The following is a 21,395-nucleotide window of genomic DNA, read 5'->3' on the forward strand; positions in this document are numbered from 1 at the left end:
TCTAGCTGTAGCAGTTACAGAGCACTTATAAAAGTGGAGAGATAGTATTTCATTTTTAGATCAAAATAAATGCTTTATTGAGGTGTATTCCATAGGTCTAAACACAGTTAATCCTCAACCAGCTTCACAATGAACAAGTTATTTAAGAAAAAGACAAAAAATGCTGTTCTTGGAAGGAGTTTAAAAAAAAAAAATGTCGATGTAAAATACAATTGGAAGACAATTTGAGCACTCGTAGAGTCTTCTGAACTTTGAATAGTTGTTTCTTCCTTTTGAATTGTTGATACCATTATGGAAGATACATCTTGGGGAAAGAAGTTATTAAATTCATTATCCTTACTTGGTGAAAATGCCTTTCAACATCTAGTTCTCCAAAACATGGGTATTACGTGGTAATATACTGATAGTATGATGTTGTGTGTCAAAAGCATGATAATTAGTCCTAAATTTCAAAGATGGCCAAAATGAATAATGAATTTGACAAAGGTGAGTACACACAAAATGTTTCTAAAAAAAATGAGACTGAGCTATCCCAGTCCTGTCTGGGGTGGTTTGGGCAGTTTCTGTTCTATTCAAAATCTAATGTCTGAAAGGCATAAGCAATGACAGAAGACAAAGAAAAACTGAATAACAGGATGGCTATTAGAAAAGATATGTTGTTGCGACAGGAATATCAGAGAAAACTCATGTTAGATTACTTAATTACTACTGTCTACAGGAACACAAGAGATAAGAATTTTAGGAAAGCCAAAAACATGTACAGCACATACAGCGAGATTTGTAATTTTTTTCACATGAGGACTAAAAAGGTATAAAGCACCCAGGGAACCAGTCCCTGTCAGATTCATCGACAGCCTACACATCTATTCTCAACAGCATCAAGTGTCAGGAATTCAAATTTAACAACACAAATCAATAGCATTAAACCACCCCGTACGTAAAGAGAGGCAAATACCTTAAAATATAATTTGTACACCGAAATCCTTAAATTCCTTAAAATATACCTGTGCTATCCTATTCATCCCAATACATTAGTCTTTTTTTCCCCAACCTATACAAATTTTAAGAAAACTTTTTATTCATATATGAATGGACAAACACAATCGCTAAGTTTGTTTTAAATGTTCTCTTTTACTGAAAAGCTTACAAAATGTACAGTTACGTGTTTCATGGCTCAAAACTTTTGACAGCAAGAAGAGAGAAATTTTATGTTAAAGAGCGTATGCTACTAACTTCTAGGGATATGCTACTGATCACTAACTGCAACGGGGTGCTTTTGCCTCCAGAAAGGTAAGACTGAAAACCTGACTTAAAATTTAGTGACAAAATTTTAAACAAAGGTTTTCCAACTAGCGTCAGCATGCTTTGGATCAGCCTCATAATCTTCCAGGAAACTGAAATGCCCAACACCTTTGGAAAGCTAACCTACAGATCATTCTTTCATATAGACTGCAAGAATAATTCTGTTACATTCCCCACTCCTCTAGCTGAACAGTTCCAAGCCCTTCTATGACTTCATAAGCATTTTGCAGAATTTTTGGTTTCAGTTATCTCCTTTCCTATTTTTCTAGTTTAATGTCATTAATGTCACTATCACATTTAAAGCTTTGGAAGATGGGTTGAGGTTGGAAGGGACGTCTGGAGGTGACCTTGTCCAACGCCCCTGTTCAAGTAGGGCCACCTGTTGCCCAGGCAGCTTCTGAATACCTCCAAGGAGGAAGACTTCACAGCCTCTCTGGGAAACCTTTTCAATGTTCAATTTTATTTCATCATTGCCAGTAATTCATGTGGGCCATCTTATATTATTTCAGTGCCACTGCTGAGGATTCAGTATATTCAGAATTTTCCTAAGATAATGAGAACGAAAAATCATCATTAACAAGCACCCATAGCAACCTGCCACATCTTTTGATCCACTTACCATTCCACTTTTTTTCATGGACTTTTATTTATGCTAACTACATAGCCATGACAATTGTGGACCAAATAATTTTGTCTATATAACATGGAAACAAAGAAAATTTAAGAAACTGAAATTAATTCCTCTGTTCCTGTGAAGTTAATTTTTAAATAATGAAATCCACATATATAAGAGCATATCAATCTGCATATCAATCTAAATTGCATTAGTCAATTGCAATTGACTAATCTGCATTAGTCAATATCTAACTAATCTGCATTAGTCAATATCTGACTAAATAATTTATCTTGATTGTACGAACAAATGAACAAAAAAGGAAAAAAAAAAAATTAAAATCTCAGTCTATCCTCCAGGCCCACTGATACCCACCCTGCTGTTCCACCTGGCTATCTGCTCCTCTCTCTTCCCTGTACGCTCTCAGCAAGATCTCTTTTCATATCTTTGGGTTTCCTTCCAAACAGCTCCCTATGGTAACCTTGCTTTTTTTTTTCCATACGTACGCTCCAGATTCTCAGAATTGTCCAATAGACTCATAACAGCTATTCCAAGTTTAGATTAAGCTTCACGATTCACGCAGAGCAAGAGAGCAATGCCTGCAGACAGTTGAGATGTACTGAAACAACATGACAAGTATCAAGTTCTTCAACCTGGTCATTAGGTACAAGCATGAGACCAGAATGAAATCTGAGTTCGTATCTCAATCTGCCACCATTCCACTTCTGAAACCTCTTCTTTCCCTGCTTAAGAATCCCAAAATTAAAACCACAATACACCACAGCCACAGCTTACCAGCAAGTACAAATTTCTGCTGTAGGTAGGTGTAGGAACCTAGCCATTGATTTCCTTACACAGTATTTCAGCAATGAGCTTCGACTCAAACACAAAAAATTGCACAGTAGCAGGCCATTTCCCTTCTCCAGGGAAAAAAAAATGGTATACTGCATTGACTAAAGGAGATACAGAATGCGAATGTTTCGAGTTCCAATTTTTATTTCTTAGTCTTTAAAAATATCAATACTTTTTTATCGGCAAAAGCAATATATAGGAAGCAGTTTTCAAGGTATATAATAAAAGAAAAAACCTAAATCAACTTTCCCTAGATTATTCTGGTTTGAATGTTGTTTTCTATTTAATACTGTGGAAGTGCATGCTTTTGTGTAAAACATCATCTGTGGCATGTAAGATGCAACTATCTGTCAAATAGGAAATATCCTGAATTCAACAAAAACTTGTTAAATAAGGAAAAACCCAGTCACTACATAGGTACTAATACTTAATTCTGATATGACATAATTCTGATCTCTCCTTTGCCTTGAATTTTATATCTTCTCTACAGTCTGTGGGTTATGCTCCATTTTCAGATCTGAAGGGCTGTCTGAACTAGCATATTTGAATCACCACGGCAATTTGATTATTTCCAGGCTGCGTTTGGCTTAAGTACAATTTACAACAATTGAAAATAGGCCGGATGAAAAGATTTATTAACCATTAACTAGAAACTTCAGCTAATAAGGAAAAGATATACTGTTATAACGAACCTTTTTCTATCTGTATCCTGTAACTGCTGCATATACTGAACAGTTAAAAAGGAATAGCACTCCTGTAATAGACAACCAGGTCAAATAAACACAGTTTTAAAGGCATGTCTTTGTCAAATGATCTAAACTAAATTCTCTGCAAGATGAGGGTCTTTGATGGACGCAGTAGCTTTTTTATGAAGAATGAAGCCTAACCAAAGCTGAATGTTCAGAGATTAAATGCATGAGAGGTACTTCCTGTTTAAATGTTCTGGTTTTCTGCCTTAAATAAAACTCTAATGATACACGGGAAGATGACAGCAATATTCTCTCCCTCTTTCCCCGTTTAAAATCACTTGACTTTATTAAGAAGATAGTGCCAATAGCATATGAGACAGCTAGCTAGAAGGTGACAGTTAATACTAAATAAGAATACCATCCACTTTCAAAATCTGTATTACCTCACACCACAACACAACATGACATCTAGCTTTCAGCTCTACCAGGTTTTCAAGAAGTGATTAACAACAGGCATAATCAATCTAGCACTAGAACAGGCTTTGAAATCTCTGACTGATAGTAGTCTGCAAAGCGAAGGAATGGGTTGCAATTTTCTCTTTAGCAGGATTGCAATAGTTAGGTTCTTAAACAAAAACAGAGGGTACAGACATTTTCCTTTTTTGAAAGCAATCAATTGCTTCAGTTCACCTCCCCTGAGACAAATTAACAATTATGTTAACCTGAAATTTATTTTTTACATTTATGGGAAGATGTGCAAATTTGTTTCTAAACAAAAATCTGCTTCATAATTAGTTTGGTCAGCTTTAGTGCTTGAAGGATTTTATATGTTGGAAACAAGAACTCAAGAACCAGGTTTTTCTGTGTTCCCTTTATCTCCCCCCCCCCCCCCGCCCAACTTCCAAGCCTCAGAATGAGAGTGCTCTCAGAGAAGAAATCTTTGGAGATTTAGCGACAATTGCTGATCTCCTTTGCATGTAGTTCACTCTGAAAAAGTGACTAAGTAACTAAAAGAACTTGAAGGTCAACGAGGCAGCATAATTCCAGATTTAGGCTTGTCACTGAATTCTTTTGAAGCTGATATAACTTCTGATGCTTTAGCTAATCTGACACCAAAGGAGAATGCCTCATCTGCAATTCAAAGACTAATTTGCAAGCTTTCTTAATACAGTACCTAACTAGAGAATGTAATATACCCCAGCTCAAAAATACTATTTTGATATTCCTTTTCCTTCTCAAGGACTCTATTTTGAACATGGGTACATTGAACTGAGAATATAATTCATTCTGTCACATTCATTCTGTCTTTGAAATGATTGTAAGGAGAATTCATATTCACATGTTTTATAGGCTAGGTTTCTTGCCTGATTCCTCTTTCACTATTTTAGAGGAAAACTTAACTGTTTTCTCTTTATCCTTAGTTTGTTTTGATTTGCAAAATATAAATGCAAACCACAATGAGAACATTAAAAACAATTTAAATTAATTTTTTATATAATAGTGATACTCCCTGTTTAAGTATCTGGGAACTAAAGGTCAAGATGGTTGACTGACTGGCAAATGCAACATTTGAGGACACCTGTGACTGGTAGATACTGAAACTCATATAGGTGAGACGTACAGAATGAAACAGAGGGCAAGGCCAGAGAAAATTGGTGATGAATGGCCAAATTTAACAGAAATGTGGATTGAACAGCATTAGAAGACTAAAGTGTGTCAACAGGAAAATATCTACAAACATAGGAAACAAACTAGAGAGTAAAATGAAAACCAATCTATTTTTTTATCCTCAAGATAGAAAAAAATGAGACACATTATGGCTGACAATTTTCATAACAATGGCTTCCTGCATTAGTAGAATTACCTATCTTTGACATCACAGGGTTAAAAGGAACATATAATAATATTCTCAAATAATATTCTCAAAGCCCAGAGAATATTTTCTAAAGATTTTATTACTTTCATTGTGTTGTATGCCCTATTTGCCAATTTACTTATCACCACGTACAATTTTCTGCAGGGGAAACAGTAGCTAGAGAAAAACATGCACTGAGTAAACAAACACTACTTGTTTACACAAATATTATACAAATAAAAACCCACAATATTTTTAGTGATAAACACTAGACACAAAAACTAAAGCTACTGCATTCTTAAGGCTGGTCAATAATCCTATACTTTGGGAAAAACTGCACTGAAAGTGAGGGATGGTTTATCATACCAGCTATTTAAAGCAGATTCTATATGCGCATCAGACATATTTAAAGCTTGTAGGTACTATTTCATCCTAAACCTTTTCACAAATGTGTTTTTATCCATTCTTTCCAACAGCTTCTAAAAATCTAAACTAAATGCATAAACTAAATGCATGCTGGCAGTGAAGTAAACAGTACTGGTTTTTTCCCTGCGACCATCAAATTTTATGGTACTGTTTATAACAGGCTAATTGACTAAAATGCTACTAATTGAGTATTAAACAAAGATTAAACACACATACTAAGTGGGTCTTCAAGAAAACACACTCTTTCCTTGCTTGTCTGTTAGCACCGGGCAGTAACTGGCAAACATTGCAACTTTGCAGAGTGTAATCAAAGTAGCTGCAATCAGCCACTCTCTTATGGAATCAATCTAGATAAACAGATAGGAAATTAGGTAAGAAAAGAATCTGATGTGGTTCTTAGAAATACAGACTTACTCTATGCAGAACCTTCCAGCAATATCAAACTTTACTAGGATGACAGTGAATCAGTTTAATTTGAAATAAACACCCCTACAATCTTTAAATAATTCTTGCATTTGAGAGCACTATTTATGTTACATGGGTTTAATAAAAACTTGACTAGTCAAAGAAAGGGAAACTGTTCCTACCAGTGCAATATTAATTATTGTAATTTTTAGTTAGAGTTTTTTATAGCTGTTCAAAGATTGAAGTAGCATATTGATTTTCAGAAGGGCTTCACGAGACTACAAAGTATAACTCAATATTCTACTTTCTATTTTAAAAGACACTGCATCCAATTATTTAATCTTGAGCTTTAATACCAAAAATATTACTTCCCCCCCTCTCTATCATTTAGGCTTAACAGCATTTTAAAAGTAGAAAATATGAAGAGTTACTTGGTGACTTGCCCTCAAAAAAGATCTCTCTGAAGATTTTCTGTTTGAACTACAAAGCAAAAAAGGACTGAAATAAATGTATGACTAGGACAAGATGGCATTAAAGCTGTGCTAAAGCACAGAAAAGGTGATATCCAGGGACAAACTACTTCTAGAACGCTATTAGAAGATGTGATGTTATTCTGTCATTCTGTGTTTTAGTGAAAATATCTGAGCAGTAGCTATCTTTCTGCTAAGTATTCCTCAAATGAAAAGCTATATATCTTCAGTGAGACAAGGCACTCATCTCCCTGAAGCTAAACGCTACCGCCAATATGCTTGTTCCAGAAACAAAGAAATTAGGATTTATGAAATCCCGATTCTTTTAGATGCAAAGTAATCTCAAGTTGGTGTGGTAACTGTTCAAGGAAACTTAATGCTAAATATTGTAATGGCATGTTTACATAATTATATTCTACCACGCAAAAAAATTTGCAACCAGTTGAAAAGGCAGTTTGATGGTCCTGTAAACATCTTCATTCCTTTGTGCTGCATTGTTTTCCTACTGAGAACAAAAACTAAAAAAAGTTTTTGTCATACTCTAAACTTACCCACCACCAGTGCCTCCATTTTTGCTGAAATGTGTACGAGGCTCACTTGATGCCAGTTTAAGCAGTTCGTTCCACTCCCGTTCCCATTCGTCTTCTGTATACACTAAACCTGACTATGGGAGAGAATGAAATACCTTTAAGATTATGCTGGTACGAAACGTGAACAGAATCCTGCAGCAGTATTTAGGACTAACTTATTTGGAGTTTCATACACAATACAGTTTACTATCTTGGACCATTAATGGTTCAACATTTCTATTCAGGTCAAGGAAAATGAACTTATTTAAAAAGATCTCAATCACTAACTGTATACTGGATTACATTTCTAGGTATGGGTCTGCTGCTGCTAAGACAGTGCTCCACCATTGGAAATCCAGTTATTCCTACACATTTGAATTCCTTGCAAACACAGTTAGCATGCTTTACTGCCTATTTCCGGAGGTTTGCCTTCTTCCCCAATATATGGAACTACTATGAATGCCTTCCTTGGCAGACAGGTGATGCTTTCTCCCTCTGTTCAAGAGCAGAAAGGATATATAAGTGCTCCTGCGCCCTGTGCTTCCAGGTAGCCTGAAGTAGCTGAGTCAGTCATGGCTCAGCCATATTCTGACTGACTACTGCCAACAAAAAGCAGATTACAAGTAAGTCACAAACATTTAAGCATATTCACTTGATTGCATTCAGGATTACTCCTGAAATCAGCTTTTCTAGCCACTGTTTAGGCACAGACACCTTCAGAAAATAATACATGCTGAAGTACAGCTTTTAGTCAACAGTCAAACCAAATCTACAGATGATTTTACTTAAGAAACATCCACTCGATATTTGGTCACAGCTCTAAGAATCCTAATTCACCATTCTGGGTAATCTTTCCTAAATGGGGTTTTCCTGCTTTGGTGGATTTCATCCACTCATTTTATAATGCTTGTGATAGCTTTGCAGCCCAAAATTTTCTACAGGTTCCAAACTCATTTTAGACCTTTGTAGGCACAAAACTGTGCATATTTATGTCCACCAAGGTACAAATACATTTGCATTCCCATGCAAAAATTCTGAATACAAGTATCTCCTTCCCCATGCAAAATGGAAGCACAAGGAATTTGACAGCAATTAAAACTTTCACATCAAACTTCAGAAGAATGCTTTTGACCATAAATGATATTAACAAGACTGTCTTTAGGCCATACAGACCTCTTTATTCTGCTGGGTCTGTTGCCATCTCCATCTTCTTTTCAGTGCTTCCCTTTCAGCTCCACTTCTCATCATAGTATAGAGTGCTTTACGTAAAACAAGGTCCCGGTCATGAAATCCCCACATCCCTGAAGTAGCACAAGATGACATTTAGTTTTAAAGAAGCTACAGTGAAACAGAAATAGTAAGTACTAATACAATTAATATTGCTCTATTAGCATAAGAAGCATAGCTTATACATTATTTAAGGTCCTCCTTGGCAAATAATTCACTCATTATTTTTAAGATTTCCTAAAGAAACAGTCAATATAGATAAGCTAATGAACAAGAAGAGGGAATTCTAACAAAGTTTAAACGTTGATTAAGGAATGACTAAGGATTTGAGTTGTTTCAGTGTTTGCTTGCAGGCAACTTCAACTTTGCTGCAAGTGATGGAATATTCAATGCACAGGTTGGTTTTAGCTGTAGTCACCAACAGAGCTTGCACACACGAGAATGCTAATGACAACTGCAGGCACTTTTGTGAATCGCAGATGATACCGACACCCAAAGGCCTCCAGCTCTTACACAGCATGATGGTAAATTTCCCTTGGCTTCAACATCCAAATAGATGAGCATTCAAGATGTTTGGAAGGCTAAAAATACAACCAGCCACAGGCTTTCAAGCTCATTTTAAGATAATAAAACTTCTTCATGTAGCTGAGAATAGTAACCTACAATAAAAGAGAGCAGAGCTCTCACCAAGACATGTGCCCATAGACAACTACGTTTCAACTACCATATGGTCAGCTGCTGGCATTGAATATGTTTATTTAAGACATTGCAAGTCAAAATACTCCAAAAATTTGCTGTAAATAATATACTATTCCTCCTAATTCAAAATTAAGTGGACAAAGATAAAGGATCCTGGGAAAAAGCAAGAACTCTTTTCTTACTACTTCTTTCAAAAAGAAAAGTCTCTTCAAAAATATTAAAAATCCCAGTGTTTTTTAAAAAGTCACCTTGTGGTGGAATATTTTAGTAACTGCAACAAAAAAATCAGTTTCCTTATAATAGGTTAGGATATAGAAGGCATATCAAAGACTTCCAGCTTCACAGGTTTCTAGTTATTTGATTTGAAAAAAGGCTTCAAAGACCTTGTATTGATTAATTAATCAATTGGAAATTATTTTAATTCAGCTAAACTCTGTTTCCCAGGTACTTAAACTCTACAGGGAACCAACAGAGAGAATAGCTAGATGTTGGTTGCATTCTTGAAGACAGCAAGAGAACTGTTGAACAAAAGCCAGAGAATGAATGCAATTTCTTGCCCACAATCCTGCAGAGGCACCTGGAATTTGCCTGTTCCAGAGCTGTTGGGTTGGGCTCTGTAAGGAAAACGCAAACCACTGGTGTTTATGATACATGGTTTTTGATACTGTTCCAATAAAGCTTCTTTTATAACAATGTAAAATTTTTACCTTCCTCTCTCAAGCATGCCTAAAGCAAACAATACTTAGGTGAAATTTGAAGAATATATTGCTCCAGAACCAGGCTTTTAAGAAAAGTCTTTGCATCCGCTGTGTTTCTGAGCTTTTGCTGGGGATAGAGAAAAGTGGTAAATATTTTTGGCAGAAGGTTTCATGTACAGACTTTCCCTTACCTAAAGATGCAGCATGTAAAAGGCAGTTTCCATCACCTGTTGTAGCCAAGGGAAGAAGACGTTTGCAGCTTGTACACACTGTGGACCACCAATTCAGTCGTCCTGAAAAGACAGCATCTATTAAAATGGTGGAGTGGATACTAAAACAGGATACGTACTGCGTGCAGGCATACAGCAACGATGTATAATGTTGAAGGTTGATAATGAACATCCTTTCTGCCAAAAAACCTGAAATGTAATGTCAGAAGTGAAAATGGAAAAGATTAGCAAGAAGAGGCAGACAAACTTTAACAATTCCTAAATGTATTTTGAATACGAAGAGTGCACCTTTAATTAATTTGTATCTCCCATTCTCATATGCTGCATTCAGGGATGGATTTCAAAGGACCATCATGAGTCTTGGTATCAGTTCCCAGACATAATCAACATTGGCCTCCCATACACAGATGACAGATTATGTTACAGTAATAAAGTCTCAAAAGAAAAAGGTAATACATATGTGTTAATCAAGATATATTGCTGTTAGGTAAGTTTATTAACGAAAGTGCTACTGTATCAATCAGATGGATTATTTCAACAGCTGATTCTCCTCTTGTTTACCATAGTGTAAGTCATGATTAGACCTACTAAAATCAACGGCTACACTACCAGAGAATTAAAATGAGATCAAATGCATAGCCCAAGGTGTAGGAAAGCGTATGGCTTTTCTCTCTGAGAACATTTAGAGAACCGCTTATCCATCACTGCTACATGAAGCATGCTGTACAGATTATAAACCAGAGATGGATTATGACAAAGACTGACAAGAGAACAGATATTTGAAGTATCTAGATGAAGCAAATAAAGCCATGAAGAGTATCAGTGCCAAAGCCAACACGTGAAGTACATAATCCTGGCACACAGGTTGCCGTGTCGTAGCTTCCTGGAATGTTAACTCTTGGTTAAATGGTCATGTGAACATTTTTAATATAAAGAAAGAGAATATGACTGATTGTATAACAGCTCTGGGGACAAGGAAGAGCAGATAATTAATAACTATGAGTAGAGCTGGTGTATTTCCCAAGACTTATGGTAAGTGTGTGGGTAATGCACAATTGAGTAATTGAATGAATAACGCAATAGGCAGCCTGTGGTGACTCCATTTCTTTCTTTGTCCTCTTCTGCAGACTTTTTCTCCTCCAATTCCTCTACTTGCAAGCTGAGAGGAAATAGTAGCTATATATTTGTACACTCAGTCTGGCAATTTAAGGTTAAATCCCCAAAACAGAAATAACTTCAAGCAATGAAAAAAAATTTTCTCCATTAATAGGTTTTTATTACAAAATTATACTGAAGGTTATTCGTAATGGCAGGTAATACATATTGTGCAAAAAAATAGTATAACAGTATTTTAACATGTGCCCCCAGTTAATTATACCAGGTACTAAGAACTATTTCATTACATTTCACTTAGTATGGGTTGAGAATTACTATACTGTAAAGGTAAAGATGCATAGCAGACCAATAACTAAGCACATTTTGGTAATCCTCATGTGATTTTTAGCAGCTAGTTTGTAAATGCCCAACATCTCAGACTAGGCTTATTGAGTTCTAAATTAAATATGCATTAAAGAAGCTTACAGCGTTATTGGACAGCCTTCGGGAAAGAGAAATCTGAAATAACAAGCTATCATTTTTAGCAACTCCTGTGTCTGTGGGCTGTGAAATAACAACTTGCCACCTGTTTTTTGCAGAATGTTTTAGTGTTATCATATTCAGTAATGAGTTATACGAAGGTGCTGCTTAAAGCACAGTTACAAGACCTAAACCAGACAGACTTTAGGACTTAAGGAAACAATGACTGGTATTGCTTTGCAGATTGGTAATAAATGCCAGAGTCTGGTGTTTATGAATCTTTTGACTAACAGTAGGTTTCTATGAAAGTTATCTGCTTTCAAGTAGATTATGCAAAAAATGTTTGTGGGCTTAGTTAACATCACAAAGCTTACAGCTGACTAAAAAATTAGCAGAAATGCACTGGATTATGACAAAAAAAGTGGTGCATTTTCATTTTTCAAAGCTAGTGGTTATAGTGGATCCCGTTAGGGAAACAACAGGAAAGAGGAGCTTAAATGAAAACAGTTCTGTGTCAGGCTTATTTCTGTCTGCTTTGATAATGATAAGACAGTATTTATGGACAAACTAGGCCCATTTCTCACTCTCCCTCCCTCTGTTGGTCTCCTACTTGATCTTGCTTCTTACTTTCTCACAAAATCTATTTAATAGTAAAAAACACAATTTCAAGAAATTGATCTGTTGTTTTACAGCAAAAACACTCTGAAAATTAATAGAGCCATATGCTAGTACATTAAAATTTGATCTTCATTTTAGATCAAGTTTAAAATTCTTATCCAGGTCTATGCTCTAGCAACGTACAATCAGAGAGGCAGACACAAGCACACAATATTGCCCTTTCTTTGCATAATACAACTCAGAAGAAATGTTAACAGAATCTAGTATCCCCCGTGGCTGAAAATTGCCAGCTATTTCTGTATTCCGATATTATCGTAGTCCTGCACTCCATAGTGCGCATCAGACTTCACGTAACACAAAGCATATATAATGGCTCCCCCTGCTGCCTTATTTGCAGGGTCCAACAAGAATCAGCCATTCTGATACAGAACCGTATCTATCTTGTATTCCATGCAAAGAAGGTAAGCTGAATCTCAGAGAAAGTTTTGCAAGCTTGTCTGAAAGCAGACAATATCACTACTTTAAAATTTACTATCTGATGACTCCCAGAACAAGATGCAAACATCAAAAGCTACCTTATTTAAATCCACTGCAACTGTAGGCATGAACATAAGCTGGCCTTACGTAAATGTTAGGTTGAAAAAGTCAGTATTTGAGGAAAAGGAAATAAATATTTTTAAACATGGGTATTACCTAACAATATTCATGATGTTGGAGTATTATTAATAGACACTAGAAAGGTTTAAGTGCTATTTTCATAAGCCTCCATATTGTATTACAAGACACAGGTGTATTGTTTCTTGCTGCAGGACTTACAAAAGGAAATTGCCAAAGAGGATTCTAGATGGTTATATGACCTGAATGGCTCAAAAAGAAGGCAGCAGAGAACAGAGAATGCATTTTGACTATTAACAGAGGCCAGGCTTGGCTTTCGATATCAGCTCCCAATTTCGTATGCACTGTTACTACAGAAGGTAAGAAAGCATTCAGCATGGTGTCCTCTATCCAAAACTCCGTTAACAGTATAAACGAGAAGAAAAAAAATACGCTACGGAAATTATTCTAGCTTATGACTATCCCATAAAGATGCTTCTACAGAGCTGCCCTCCAGCTTACTAAGGTCCGTTATAAAGTATTCATTGCCCAAACATGCCGAGGGTTGGTGGTACACATACAATCCAACCAAATTCAAACCAGACTTGAGGTTACCTGACACTAAAGAACCTTTGTAGAAACTCTGCACAAATCCTTTGCTCCCTCTTCATTTTCTCCAGTCCATATTTTCTTTTTTCTGTTTTAAGCTACTAATAAACTAAATGGCTTTGCAGACTTGGGATTCTTCTGGTAGAATTAACCACCAAAAAGTTACAAGGACTTAATAAACAGCAATGTAATATAACTCTCCCTTGACAGGGGAAAAGGAGATGCTACAAAGGATGAGCCCCGCTCTCGAGCTCTCTGTGATTGAGCATAGTTAAAGTTTCACTGCAAAGCTAGATTGCGCATCACTGCCTCCAAGGCAAACAGTCAGTTTCTTGCCTGCAACGCCACTGTGCATTTATTGTATCAAAAGTAGGTCATAATTCTTACAGAAAAAATGGAATACATATTAAGAGAATACCAAGGATGGTTAAAAATGAGAAAAAGTGTGGTGTCATGTCACAGCTTGTACAATTTTACCTCAGATTGAGCACGATGGTCTTTTAACGCATTTCACTGCACTATTAACAGTACTCTTTCATAAAGCTCAGTAAACCGGTCTTAGGCCAACTCCTTAAAAACATTGATGAGAAGACATCTCACTGGGGAAAACAAGTTGATCTGTGCACAGTGGGACTCAATGTCTGGCTTCCTGTGCTTGTCATACATGTGGCTCAAGATGAGACTTCTGATGACTTTTCTTTTATTTGTGGTTGGGCATTCTGGAGGTCCTTCCATTTGGATTCTGTAGCATTTAATAAACAATCTTGACATTGCAACATTTTCTTCTACAGAAATACGAAAATAAGCTAGCTGCTTGTTTTTATGAAACTTGTAAGAGCTTACTCACAAGTATGTTTGAAAATGGCAGAGTTAATTTTAAAAAATAAACAGTGGTACAATCTTAAGAGACAGCTTGCTGACACAAGCTCAGTTTCCCTAAGAAACTAGGCTAAAACCAGCCTTTCTTTCATTTCTGTAGCACATCGTATTTCCAGAAATCCACCTGTCATCCGTTCCCCAAGACGAGCAAGTCACAAAATAACATTTTCAATTCCCAAAGCAAGTCTAATTCTGGACACCCCATATATTCTCAAAAGCAGTGCTACACCCTAAACACTCACCAACTCCCCTCTGGAATCCAACAGCAATAACTGCTCTGGGGTGTGCACAGGACTGACTGGCTAAGTCAACAGAGGATTACTCAGCGCACTCAGAGTAGTCAATTAGCAATGGGTGCAGGAACCTCAAATCCAGATTGCAGCAGAGCTACTTCTATGCTTTACGTGTTTCTTACATGACTAGCCAGGAGGATTTGTTTGTTTGTTTGTTTTTATTTTTAGTCCTTTCATACAATAAATGTGTACTTGCAAGTATTGACATGAAGAAAATTACAGAAACAGATTTTCTACATGGGCTTATATTAATCATTCAATGACTGCTTACTTTTTTAAATGAGTGAATAAATGAAGCATTTACCAATACATTGTCTGTACTTCACACAAAGGACCTTCTTGTAGGAGCTCTCACTCTTAGTCTAGATGATGAAATCAGCTTCGCAGTAGAATCTACAAGGCTATTCATATTTAGTAATGTCCTTGAAATGTAATGTTGAGCTGTGCATGTAGAAATAAGTAAAACTGAGCAATCAAGTAAATACTTCTCTTTTAGCCTGATGCATAAGCAACACAGACTGTCACAGAAGCTACTGACCGGAATGCAAATCAAAGATCATAAAGTAAGGTGGCACAGAAATATATGACAAGGCCTAACTGGCTGCAGATAACTGATACTGAGTTCAGGTATCTGCAGGTAACTGCAGATCCAGTATTACTGGTTTTCTTTGTTTCTTTCATAATCTGAGACAGACGGTTTTCTATAACATTATTGCATTTTGTCCTACTCTGTGATACAATATTTGTCTTTCATATTAGAACTGAATTATACTAACATGCATTTCAAAGCTTGGAAATCAGGAAATTACAGTTCTCTTGTACTTATAACTGTTGCTATCCCAGCAACCTGCATATACCATGTGAAAACCTGTTTTAAAAATTCTGGGATAAGAAAATGTTTCTACAATCTGAAAAGACATCGATTTTTCTTTAACAAAGCTTAATTTTTAAAAGTTTGAAGTAAAACATTTCCAGAATTTTAGTGGATTTGCTTCTGGGGATGTGAAACCCAGGCTTAACAACATACAACTGTTTATTTTGCCTATAGCTGTATAAAAGTGCTTAATAGAAAGCACAAACCTAAGCACAGAAAGAAAAGTGTAGGAAAGCAATGTTCTTGAAGGTTCATACAGTCTACTTTTAATTTTTGTACTTAACTATATTTCAACACTACAATAGAAACAACTTTTCATTAAAAACACTGTTTTACACTAGCAATTCTTCTGCCTATAGTATGGTTTTTTAATTCATCAGAACTCAGCAGAAGATTTCATAATATCTCTGTCAGCCTACACATTAATGACACACAGGGGAACACGTTTATATAATGAAAACCAACTTGCCACAGCAAAATATTTAGAATCATGAAATTCCTTTCACACAGATTTCATTTATCACTCTCTGAGCCGTCCTCTATCGAAGAACCACACTGATTGCTGCAAGAGCACTCAGAGATCAGTCCGCCCATTACTTACAAGCTGACCTCATTCCAATTCAAGCAATAATGAACAGCTGAGTTTATAAGATGCACAAAACCCCAAAATGCTTTCATGAATGTGGTGAATTCTATCTTCCAAGAGATATATTCAGGAAGTGATCACAGAAAGCATAGAGGACACAATGCAGCAGCAGAGAGCGAGTACATCATACTGCCTTTATCTGGGCCTTTCCTTTACAATCTCACACAGCATGCCCGGGAATTTTGCTCTGAGTTTCTATACAGGTAGGATGGAACCTGAACACTCTTTCACAAGTAGATGTAATAGTAGTAAGTGCATAAGCATCTAAAAAGAGAATATAAAAACTTTACAGACTTTTTTATAGAGATCCAGCCCATACGGCCACTTCAGACAACATGGGCAACAGTCTGTTAACAGTAATTTTGTCCTCCCAAAGCCAGCTTTGTGACTAGTAAGCTACTCTATGTTCCTAAGAAAGTTCCTCCTCCTTTTGCCTAATCAGCCTTTTTTCCCCCCTCCTTTCTCTCAAAATTCATGCCCTTAAACCCAAGCACACACTTCTCTCTCTCCTTTAACAATATCCTCAACCTCAGCTACAGAAGCTGCAGTCTTTCATGGGGTTTGTTTTGTTTTGAAATAGAACTTAGGCCCTTTGTAGGGAACGAACCTTACTTGTTAATTTTTTTATGTCACTGACCAAATCATAGTCAAACTGGGCCCTCTATTGGTAGGAGAGAATAAAATGTCTAATGTTATGTCACTTTCCTATTAATTCACTCTCTTCATTTCAGACAACAATATGTCTAAAATAGACAGGAAATAAAAGGAAACAAGATCTTTATGTCTTAAATAGAGACAAAAGGTCGGTTTACATGAAGTCTTACATGATTTTCTTAAATATTCACTGTTTGATCTGTTTAACTTACTTGAACTGAAGAACTGTTTCCAGGGGACTTCCAGTTTGTTTGAATGAAATGCTCACATAAGTAAACTAAGCCTACGCAGGCTACAAGAATACCTGTGATAAAAACCACAAGCACTTCAAATGGTAAAACACCCTCCTTTCCAGGACGCAAGAGGCTCTGGGGAGAAAGGGCCTTTTCCAGTGTGAGTCAAGTTATTGCCCTAATTAAAGAAACATGAAGAAAATTCCAATTTTCAGAGAGATTTGAGAGAGGAATGCTGAGGCAGAAAATTCAGTAGTTTCAAGTTCAAAGCCAGCCAGCTCTGTATGAATTATAAGACATCAGCTCTAGATTTTTTTTTCCATTTTTTTCCAGAAGGCAGCCTTCCGAGTACTGTTTATTTTTTTTTCTTAAGTATTTACTGTTTGATGTTATTATCTAAGTATGTCTTGCTTTTCAAATACCAGAGCCAGAAAATGAGCCTATGACAATACATGATAAGTACTCAAGGTGACATCAGATAAGCAGAGGTCCTGCCTAAATACTGTGATGCAGTGCCCTGACCAATAACAAGCAACAGTTTATCAGTTTGAACACACACAGTATGACTATGCACCAAGTTTTGAGATGAATACACAGCCTTACACAAGCCAGTATAGCAATCAACAGAAAAAAGCAACTGGCTATTCAATATTCCACAGGCAACCATGAAATCCGATTTTGTAACTCCTTTATATCAACAGAGTGGGGCGTTTCACTGTATAGATGTGTTCATTTCATGGTTCGTTACTATACTTGATATTTCATAAGGTACAAACACTAATTTAAAATACATTTCTCCATATCTTTCAAAACTGACTTAAAATTTTAAATTACTAATAAATCTGAATTAAAATTAACTTTAAATTTCTTTTAAAAAAAACTTTTTTTCCCATGGCAATAATGAAGTATTACTTCAAAATTATGTAGTTTCTTATTACAAAAATAATAATCAATACATAAATTACATATTTGAAAACTATTTTCAACAATCTGTAAGCTGCAACAAAACTTCAAGATGTTTCCCTTGTTAGTCACTGCAATGTAATTTTCTCAAGAGAACTGGAAGTACCAAACCCCTCCAACCATCCAGACTCGCGTCCTTCTCTACTGCATGACTTCCCCATCAGTCCTCCTTTCCTTCCTCCCTCCATTTCTTCGTTTTATTAAGTAAATTCGACAGTTTTCTCTATAACATTTTAAAAGAAATAGAGGATCAGGATATGTGTCATTTTGCAAAGAGCTCAGTATTTGCTTTTACTCTCTGGCATTTATTTCCCATGCAGGATGCACAAGCTCCAGAAATGAAGCATGATTAGAAATGTCAACCAAAATATCAGATTGCCCAGCTGTTGACATCTGAAGTATTTACCCACCTGCTTGCTCCAAAGCAACCATTGTTGCCTGCTCAATTAAGTCACGTTCAATGAAGCTTCTGAAATCTTCACTGTACACGCTAAGGTCTGGTAGTTGGAATGTGTAGATGGGCATCTCCAAAGGAAACTGTTCATTGCTGCACTCATTTGCGACATGTGATCGAGCAAGGGAGACTATGGCTGAGCTGGCGTGAGAAATACCTCTGGAAAGACGCTTTTCTGTAGAGAAACCAAAGAGATCTTATAGCCTATAAGAATACATAGAAGACCAGTCAACACCAAGTCTGGCGAATACCCATTCATTTCACTTGGGAATTAATTCCACTTCTTGTTTATTACCTTTTTGGGGTTATTTCCCTACTGTAAAAGATTCCTTAGTTCTTACTATGGATCCCTATGGCAAGTCATAGGCACCTCACCCTCCTAGCAAAATAGATAAACAGTAAAAGTAACGAGACAAGTACTTCTATAAACGTTTTTTAATGTAACTTAAGTTTCCAAAGACGCATGGAAGAAACATTTACTGGCAGACAGCTGATAACCAATTAATGTTTTGAACTCTTAATTCAAGTTGACTTCTTGTAAATCAAAAAATCCAGCATTCTACAATCACTCTATGTCCAACATGCCATACTGTTTTAATCTCAGAAAAATGTACCTGAAAGAAATTTTAACATCATTATGCTGAATTTAAGACAAACTGAGTTTTTACACATACATGTTTTCTTACAATCCTGATCCAAGAAACAACATGGAGTTCAGAAAGTACGATGAAGTTAACAAGCCTGGTACCAAAGAATGCATTATTTTATCAATACAGCTGTGAGCTAATATCTTATAATTTATTGAATTTCTCTATGGACAAATGCTATATAAGGAACAGTAAAGGGTCATTAAAGTAAAATAAGCATTAGAATGTTAAGAAAGGGACAAAATATTACTGCCATATCATTTCACTTTATGGCCTCAGTTCTGGTATCAGCAAATGGGTAACAGAAATACTCTTCAAGCGCTTAAACCATGAATCGTTCAGCCAAACCTGATATATTTTCCCTCTGTTTAGTTTCTGCCCTGTATTCCTGTTCATATTTTTATATCTGAAATCAATGTTTTGCAGCTGCTTAAAATTTATGTTCATCAAAGTTACTAGTCTTCTCTCAGAAGCTTAACATTCAGCATAAAGTTTTGTTCTGCCTCGGAGAAGTGGCACTCCTTAGAACCACAGTACCACTGCCTTTCTGTGCTCCAAACTGACTGACCTCAGGTCTTCTATAGAGTTGTGCTCTCTCTAGCCATCCTTCGCATTGGGGACTATCTTAAATCAATACTAGAAGTTTCCTGGGCATTTTACTGAGTTTTATTAGTGAGTTGACAACCAGGTTTATGGAGTTTCTTACATTTTTGAATATGCAGAAAGCTTCCTAGTGGGATTTACATAATGTTAAGCTAGATAATATTTTTGCTGATTTTCCTTGGAAATGGGTACCCTATTGTACTGGAAGCTTTTGTAAAACTATTTGATACAACTTCACCTCTGTAGTTTCACAAATACCACCATAAACAAGCACTTAGAGATCAACTCTCAATATATTAAAATAAAAGAAGTTCCTATACTTCTGTGCCCTCAGAAATTAACAAAGAAGCTTACTTAAATGCAGCTCATCACTTCAGCTAATAGAGTTTTTAAAACATCTCAAACTGAGTAACGGTTATTAAAAAATTAATACGAACTTTTGTTTCTCCAATGGATCAAAGTTTTTGTCATTTTAAGAGCTAAATTGCACTCCCTAAAGGGGGGGGGGGGAAAGAAGGTTTGATTACATTTGCATTTATTTCTTCTCCCTGTACATCTCAGCTAAATCACTTTTAAGCAAGGGAACTGAAGTAAAGCATATCATCTCTGACATCCCCTTGCTACCGCTCCATCACCCCTTCCTACCACAGCCCAGTCCTTGCCTGTTGGCTGCACCCTGCATTCCAAGTACTTGGTCCAGAACAAGACCCTCCTTTCCCTTCCCTGCTCCTCCCTGAACATCCTCCTCAGGCCAGTATCACGTTTCAGTCAGAGATAGCTCCCTGATCATAAAGAAGTCAGTTACATATTGAATTGGTAGCAAAGTTACTGTCAGTCCAGGCATTTAAAGCCAGACTTACCCCACACTGTACCTATTACACCCACTAAAAAATCAAATGGCCGTTTCAGTGTAAACTGGGCAGTTTAATAACATGGAATTTTAGAGTGAGCTATATCCTAATGAGGATGAAGGGACATAGTTTTATTAACTAAAGTGTGCTACTCTTCCTCCCTTTATTTGTATTCAGTGTTTTTAAGGAGTCATTAGAAGCACTACAGTTCTTATTCCATCAATGGAAGTTACCAATTTTAAAAAGCTTCACTAAATACTGACACCATTTCCTGTTTAATAGGAAGGGAAGACTCCCTGTTCCTTCTAATGATTGCACAGACAGTCATCACCAAGCTAGTGCTATTACCTCCCTACATGACAAGCTGTCAGACCTGAAGATTTATTTTGGTGCAAGCTACAGTTCCTTGATAGATCAGTATATTTTAAAAAATACATTCCAACAGTCAGAAAGAGCTAGAGATCTGCAATGAAACCTATAAAAGGTGTGCAAACAAAAAAGTAAATTCTAATGCTTATCATCCTCTACTGGAAATCAACCGGTAGAGGTAGTTGACTCATTTTTCTTAAGGTTTCAGTTTCTATTTGGAGGGAGATAGGAAGCTGTCCTTTCTTCTGTGGAACCACAAAAGAAAAAAATTTAAAAATTTAAGAAGGCAAAGATTGAAATAAACTTTTTTTGATCTCAAAAAGCATACAAACTACATACAATAGTGGTCTGTGACACTGTCTAATTAATTCCTTCTGTATGTACCACAGGACTGCTTGGGGACAACGTATTTTTGTACTTTAACCACACATTAAAAAAAAACAACTGAGGCAAAGCTCATGACAACTGAAACTTGTGAAACGTAGGGTCCAGCAGCAG

At 36.3% G+C, this 21,395-nt stretch overlaps 1 protein-coding gene across 2 annotated transcripts in view; it reads right to left on the reverse strand.

Moving 5' to 3' along the window:
* OTUD7A (OTU deubiquitinase 7A) overlaps positions 1-21,395 on the reverse strand; it is a gene marked incomplete at both ends in the record, with an annotated part of 55,590 nt that overhangs the window by 13,251 nt on the left and 20,944 nt on the right. For both annotated transcript variants that reach the window (XM_082005289.1, XM_082005288.1), the window contains 4 exons: positions 7,164-7,276; positions 8,355-8,482; positions 9,997-10,098; positions 18,384-18,602. In XM_082005289.1, coding sequence (XP_081861415.1) covers positions 7,164-7,276; positions 8,355-8,482; positions 9,997-10,098; positions 18,384-18,602 — 562 coding nt within the window. The remainder of the gene's footprint in view (positions 1-7,163; positions 7,277-8,354; positions 8,483-9,996; positions 10,099-18,383; positions 18,603-21,395) is intronic.

This window comes from Phaethon aethereus, assembly GCF_964289735.1.
Source record: "Phaethon aethereus genome assembly, chromosome: 12".
Classification (NCBI taxonomy): Eukaryota; Metazoa; Chordata; class Aves; order Phaethontiformes; family Phaethontidae; genus Phaethon; species Phaethon aethereus.